This window comes from Nyctibius grandis, chromosome W (assembly GCF_013368605.1).
Source record: "Nyctibius grandis isolate bNycGra1 chromosome W, bNycGra1.pri, whole genome shotgun sequence".
NCBI classification, from domain to species: domain Eukaryota; kingdom Metazoa; phylum Chordata; class Aves; order Nyctibiiformes; family Nyctibiidae; genus Nyctibius; species Nyctibius grandis.
Genome location: NC_090694.1, coordinates 26,273,571 through 26,281,134, shown reverse-complemented (window position 1 = coordinate 26,281,134; position 7,564 = coordinate 26,273,571). Strand labels below are relative to the sequence as shown.

General features: G+C 42.9%; 1 protein-coding gene across 13 annotated transcripts in view; it reads right to left on the bottom strand.

Moving 5' to 3' along the window:
* Positions 1–4,668: 4,668 nt before the first annotated feature.
* The window catches only part of LOC137675752 (vasculin-like), a 92,443-nt gene continuing 89,547 nt past the window's right edge, over positions 4,669–7,564 (bottom strand). For all 13 annotated transcript variants that reach the window (XM_068421956.1, XM_068421960.1, XM_068421954.1 and 10 more), the window contains one exon: positions 4,669–5,571. In XM_068421956.1, the coding sequence (XP_068278057.1) occupies positions 5,413–5,571 (159 nt within the window). In that variant the 3' untranslated portion in view covers positions 4,669–5,412. The remainder of the gene's footprint in view (positions 5,572–7,564) is intronic.

Genomic DNA, 7,564 nt, shown 5'->3' with positions numbered 1-7,564 from the left:
CACAATGGTGGAAGCAAGTACCGGCTGGTTGGAAACATACCCTGTGCCTCATGCCACTGCCCATAACACTATTGTGGGCCTTGAGAAGCAGATTTTGTGGTGACATGGCACTCTGGAAAGAATAGTCAGACAATGGGACTCATTTCTGAAATACCTTCATAGACACCTGGGCTAAAGAGCATGGTATTGAATGGATATATCCCATCCCCTACCATGCACCTGCTGCCAGGAAAGTGGAACAATGTAATGGACTGTTGAAGATGACACTGAAAGCAATGGGTGATGGGACTTTCAAAAATTGGGATGAACACTTAGCAAAGGCCACCTGGTTAGTTAATACCAGGGGGTCTGTCAACTGGGCTGGTCCTGCTCAATCCAAACTGTTGCGCACTGTAGAGGGGGATAAAGTCCCAGTGGTTCATGCAAGAAATATGTTGGGGGAAACAGTTTGGACTACTCCTGCCTTGAGCAAAGGCAAACCTATGCGTGGAATTGCTTTTGCTCAAGGACCTGGGTGCACCTGGTGGATGATGCAGGAGGATGGGGAGGTTAAATGTGTACCCCAAGGAGATTTGCTTTTGGGTTAGAATAGCCAATAACTTGAACTGTATTATGCTAATTGTCATTTATTACAGTAAGAAATACCCCAGACGTGAACATGGGCTGCACCAGATACACTAGCTGTGAGCTCCAGATGCTGTGCACATCATTCTGCTGTGCCCAACTTCACCAGTCCATGACAGTGTATTGAGGCCTGGTCCTGATCTGCCAACTGAGTGAATCCCACACCAACTTCCCCCCCCCCACCCTGAGAGACTTTTATGAGGAAGGGAACCCACAGTTTTGGACTGAATTAATTCAATGGACTTATTAGAGAGATAGACTATAGACTGAAGAGAATGGTATCTGTGTGTATATATGGATGTATATATGTTGAGAGATGGGGACAATAGTAGTGATTTGACATAAATGATATAGAATAAGGGGTGGAATCCTGTCCTGGTTTTGTGGGGATAAAATTTATAGAATCAATTTTCTGTTACATCTTGTTTCAGTTTCTGGCCAGCTGTGGTATGGTGATCAAGGCCATTAGCAGTTAAATCCAGGGCAGCTGGCCCACAGGTGTATTCTATAATATTACTGTCAGGTTCACTATAAAAGGGAAAGCTTGCTGGGTAGGGGTTGGGGCTCTTTTTGCTCTGCTCTTTTTTTCCTCCCGTTTTTCCTTCTCAACAATTGCTATCTCTGGAGTGACCTGCCACAACTCTGTGGGCTAAGTATAATTTTGTGTGTTTCGTATTACTGTTGATATTGGTTTTCTTATTTTATTAAATCTGTTTACATTTTAACTCATGAGTCTCCCTCCTTTTCCCAATTCCCTTTCTTGGTTGGGGAAGGCTTATTGGGTGAGAGAAAAACTATTATTGCTTAGCCCTGGGTGCATGCTAAATGAAGACACTGATAGAGTTGGTGTGTGAGATGATTAGGGAAGGTGCCCTGCTGGATCCCTTGTTAGCAAACAGGGAAGGACTTGTGGGTGATGTGATGGTTGGAGGCTGTCTTGGGCATAGCAATCACAAAATGGTAGAGTTTTCAATTATTGGAGAAATAAGAAAAGGGGTCAGTGTAACTGCTACCTTTGACTTCTGGAGGGCAGACTTTGGTCTGTTTAGGAGCCTGGTTGACAGAGTCCCTTGGGAGGCAGTCCTGAAGGCCAAAGGGGTCCAGGAAGGCTGGACACTCTTCAATAAGGAAATCCTAAAGGTGCAGGAGCAGGCTGTCCCCATGTGCCAAAAGATGAGCCAGTGGGGAAGATGACCGGCCTGGCTGAACAGAGAGCTTTGGCTGGAACTCAGGGGGGAAAGGGAGTTTATGAACTTTGGAAGAAGGAGCAGGTAGCTCATGAGGACTACAAGGATGTTGTGAGCCTATGCAGGGAGAAAATTAGAAGGGCCAAACTAAACTTAATCTGGCCACTGCCATAAAAGGCAATAAAAAGATATTTGTATAAATACATTAGCCACAAGAGGAGGGCCAAGGAGAATATCCATCCTTTATTGGATGTGGGGGGAAACATAGTGACAAGAGATGAGGAAAAGGCTGAGGTGCTTAATGCCTTCTTTGCCTCAGTCTCTAGTAGTAAGATGAGTTGTTTTCAGGGTACCCAGCCCCCTGAGCTCTAAGGCAGCACAAAAGAATGTTTTCATACATCTTATGGAAGTAAAATATGAAAACCAAACTTTGCTTCAAGTGACACTTCCTAGGAAAATAAACTGAATGAAAAACAGAGTTCCTGATATAAAAAGGCCTCAAACCAAAGTTGACTTCTGAGTGAACTTCCTGACCAGCATCCTTTTAGTGAACCAAAGCTGACTTCTGAGTGAACTGCTCTATCAGCATCATATCAGCATGAAATATGACCATGGGAATCATCCCTGGAAACTGTCAAAGCTAGAAATAGAAAAGTCAAAATAAAACTCCTCGGACACGCCCGGGATCCTGGCCAGATCCGGGACACGCCTAAGTGACAAGCCAATCTACCAGATGTTTCTGTGCATTTTGATATATAGATTTGTTAACCTGTATAAAAGCAGGACCCTCTCACAGCGACAGAGACCTCACCTACAAGTGGATGCACTGCGTAGGACCTCCCAGTTGCCGGGAGCGGTTCTCTGGTCCTTCGTTGTGACAGGGGCTCCCCAGCTGAAGCATGGATCTGGATGATGGTAAAGTATTAGGGCAATTGGTGATGTATCTTTCTAAGTCACTATGCTTAATTCTATGTAGTAATGACTAGGTGCATTACCTTGCTTTGTTTTGTTCTTACCATATTATTTCCCTTATTTTATTGCTGCTTGCTTTCTTTTTGCTGCTTTAAACTAAAGTAAAAGTAAGCTTATCTTTTAAACCTGGTGTCTATGTCCTTTGTGCTGACCCTGTCCACTGGCAAAACAGTTCTCAGTGAGTGACTAAAGAAAGTGTTTCTTATTAAAGTGGCCAAAAAGAGGACCAATGTATTACTCAGCTTTGCCATTAAGTAAATATAACATAAGGCAATCAATTCCTCAGTGAAAACATCATAGCTTCCCCACTTCCATCTCACTGTGGTGAGGGGCAAACTGAAGTAACAGAGCAGGCAGATAACCATTTAAGCTAAGGTCTATGCAGACCTTTGACATCAGTTTCTGAACTAGCATGAAGAGTCGGAATGTACCACTGTATAGGACTTGAACTGAATCCACAAGTATCAGTTGGTTAGGGTTATGCATCTGCACATCATCAAATCACCATATCAAACGCAACAGACTTCAGAAATGCAAACACAGTATAGTATGAGTACAGAGTAATTATGCTGAGTGTAGAGAGCCAGAATAGACAACACAGCAGATACAAGGGAAGTAGCCACAAGAAGTCATACTCATAGAAAACAAGTTACAAAGGCTGTAGAGGTGTTTCATTCTACAAAGCAAAACCACTACTCAAGTCCTGTTACTTTCAACTCCTGTTACTTCCTTTGCTCACAACTCTGATCTGTGCTTCTGTTACCAGTTTCAAAATGTGACACTTGTCACTAAACTGAAGACAGAGGGGGTAAAAAAAAATTGTCTATGTCCAAATACCAAGGCAAAAAAAAAAAAAAATTGTGTATTCACATACTACTAAGTAACTATGATAGGCAGAAGGATCCAACAACCAAAAAGAGAATAAACTACACCAAGGTGTCAAAGTTAGTTAAAAAAAACTATAGAAGAGGGGAAAGAGAAAGGTAAGGTGTACAAGTAGGAAATACTTCATTACCAATACAGCAGTTTTCTCTTTAAAAAAGAAACATTTTTATCCTCTTAAATTTAGACAAGAAAACTGCATATTTCAATACATTGTGCCAAAGTTAACTACACCAACATTTGCATGCCTGTTCCAAGAAAAAAAAAAACAACCTGACCTCTTTAATAGAAACCTGTTTAAACTTAAAAAAACCCCAAACCAACCAACAAACCACACACACCAAAAAACCCACAAAACATACAAACACTAACCCACACCCCCCAAAAAAACCCCAAACAAACAAAAAAAAACCCCACACCACCTTTGGCCCAAAATTGTTAGATGTTACCTTATTAAAAAAAATGTCTTTTCCTAAAGAAGTTAAACATGGACAAAATCTCAGCTTTAGTAATATTTTTGCTTTAGTTTTAAATTGCAAATTACTATAAGAAGTAATGCAATTCAAAAATATTATGAAGGAGGAATGTCTATAGATAAGCTATGTTATAAATGTATGTGACATCACCAAGAGCAGTTGTGCTTATGAATTAATGCTACATAGTTTGTACAACCCTGTGGAAAATATTTAAAGAACTAAAAGGAACCAAATAAAACTATAAATAATATTAATTTTTAAATGTGTGATTATAAAGAAAAAGTTTGACACAAAGTAAGCAAAACAGGTGCTTATTGCATAGATATACTTCTGCTGCTATAAAAGCAAGATCTGGTGATAAAAATATTTTTGACTCATTCTGAAATGCAGTCACTACTGCCAGAGTACATTTGATATAAATGCAAACAAAACTTACTAGATTTTAAAACAATACTCTTGATGCTATGCACTGAGACAATACTCTGTAAATCAGTTTATTTTCCATGTAGTGGACAAATCCAGTCAGTGTAATTATTTTTTTCTGCACGTGAATAGTAAAATCAAAGTGCTTATTTTCCCACAAGAAATGTGTTCACTGTGAGAATACTGGGTCTTGCAATACTCCACATAAAGCTTTCAATTTAAAGGTTAATTCTAGAAATTTGGAACCAAAACATTAGGGCTTTTTTGCCATTAATAACAATGACTACACTACAAATGGCTAAAGAACAGTTATGTGTGGAAGAAGCAGAACAGTACAACAGCTCAATTAAGGAAGAGAGTTTTAGTGCACTTTGCTCATTTTAGCCAACATGCTACATTGCCCTTTTAGCATACAAAGTGGACTCAAGGATTTCCACTGTAAGAAAGAAATGACTTGGCAAGAAAAACTGTGTCAAGCTGCCCTTTTTTTCCTAATAGACTTGGACATATTAAGACAGAAGCTTTGCAAGACATTACACAATTCTTTTTGTTTTTATTATTAAATGAGAAAGTTTGATTTGTTACATTGTCACATTGCTAGTCAGAAATGCTGCAATGATGAAGAAAGTCAATGCTGGGTCAAACCCAAGTCCTCATTCTACAACATTTGCTTGCAAATAAATTATAGTAATGTTCAACACAACATTCCTTGCTTTCTTCAGAAAGAAGTCCCATCATTCTTCCTCTAATGGGGTATGTTACTAAATAAATTAGAAATTTTTTTTGGACAATACATCCACAAATTCTCATGAGAACAAGACAAGCTTCTACAGATATTACAGAAATCTTCACACATCATCATCATCTGATGTATCACTGCTGCTCGTCTCAGAATCCTCATTCTCCAGAGCAGGTTTGAAAGTGCTGTTTTTCCAGGGGCTAAATTTAAAATCACAGATGAGGCCATTTTTCAAAATGCCATTTTTCCGAAGGCCATTTTTTTGTAACTGAAATGAGAAAACAAGATGTATTCAGAGAAAGAAAAAACTAAACAACAATCTGTTGCATTTCAGCATTCTCTACCTCATCTATGGGCTACATTAGATGCACTGCATGACCTATTTTATATATACACACAAAGGAAAACTCACCTGAGAGCCCTCACTTCTGGGCCAGCCACCTACATCCAAGAGCCTTCAACTGTGCTAAACTAAGCTCCTGCAGTGAACAAGAGCTTACCCTCTTCTCACCCACTTCCTCAGCCATCTTGCCCCAGTGATCCCTCCCACATGGCTTCTCCTGTGATACAGTCCCTTTTTCCACAGTCTGCTGCAAACACCTGTGCTAAGAAGGGCAGGGGCTGCAGTGAGGAATGCAATAGGTGTGCCCAGGTGGAGGACCTCCTGCAGAAGGTGGCTGAGCTGCAGGAGGCAGTGAGGAGGCTGCATGACATCAGGGAGGCTGAGAAGGAGTTGGACAACGGGGTCCAAGTGCAGACTGCAGTAGCCCCGCAGTCCATGGCCAAACAGCTGAAAACACCCCCAGCAGCACACACAGAAGGAGAGGGGATAAAATTGCAGAAGAATGGAATGTTGCAAAGGCAAGGACTAGCAGGAGGAAGAGACATCCCCTGAAGCCTGAGGTGCCCCTGCAGAACCACTTCAGTCCTCTGCAGTCTGAGGAGGAAAGACCTGTCACATCAGGAGAGACGCTGGAGCTCAGTAAGGCAGCCCAGTGTGCCCCCCGTATAAAGACCAGCGCTACCAAAAAAAAGTGATGGGTGATAGTGGTAGGCGACTCTCTACTGAGAGGCACAGAGGCACCCATCTGCCAACCTGATGCACTCTCTAGAGAGGTGTGCTCCTTACCAGGGGCTCGCATCAGGGATGTCACAGAGAGACTACCGAGCCTAGTAGAGCCCACAGACTATTACCTGCTGCTGCTGTTTCACATGGGCACCAGTGATACAGCCAAGAGCAGTCCGAGGCATATCAAGGAGGACTACAGAGCCTGGGAGCAGCTGTAAAGGACTCTGGGGCTCAGGTAGTTTTCTCATCAGTCCTCCTGGTCAAAGGGAAGGGGATTAAAAGGGACAGTCAAATCAGGCAAATCAACACATGGCTACAGGACTGGTGCCATAGCCAGGAGTTTGGCTACTTAGACTACAGGACTCACTTTGAGAAACCTGGTCTACTGGCAGCTGACGGGGTCCACCTGTCAGAGAAGGGGAAGAGCATCTTGGGTCATAGGCTTGCCAAGCTAGTGAAGAGGGCTTTAAACTAAAGTTGCCAGGGGAGGGGAACCTCAGTCCACCCCAATTCAGCCAGTCTGATGCCATGGCCAGCAACAGGTGCCCAGAGACTGGAGAAGGATGGCAGGTCAGCAGGAGAGCGCTGGAAGAGCAGCGGAAAGGAATTTCAGCCAGTAAGGCAGCTGGGATAAAACCAGGCTTGCTAGAGACAAGCCTGGGTGCGGCACACCAGTGTTTGAGGGACAGTGTCCTAGCAAGGTCCTTTGGTCTGCCATCTCAGTGGTGGCAGGGGATGGAGAGCCATGCGGCAACAGGAACGCAAGGGTTAGTGATGATTTAGAAATCACAGAAGTGCCCCAGAATGGACATAAAGGAATTAGGGCTTCTCCCCCAAAAAAGGAGGCAGGATCAATAGCCCACCTGAAGTGCATCTACAGCAATGCACGCAGCATGGGCAACAAACAGGAGGAGCTGGAAGCCCTTGTGCAGCAGGAAAACTATGACCTAGTTGCTGTCACAGAAACATGGTGGGATGACGCGCACAACTGGAGTGCTGCAATGGATGGTTATAAACTCTTCAGAAGGAATAGGCAAGGTAGAAGAGGCGGTGGAGTGGCCCTGTATGTTAGGCAGTGTTTTGACTGTCTAGAGCTTGAGGATGTTGACAATAGGGTCGAGTGTCTACGGGCAAGGATCAGGGGGAAGGCCAACAATGCAGATACCATGGTGGGAGTCTGCTTTAGACCACC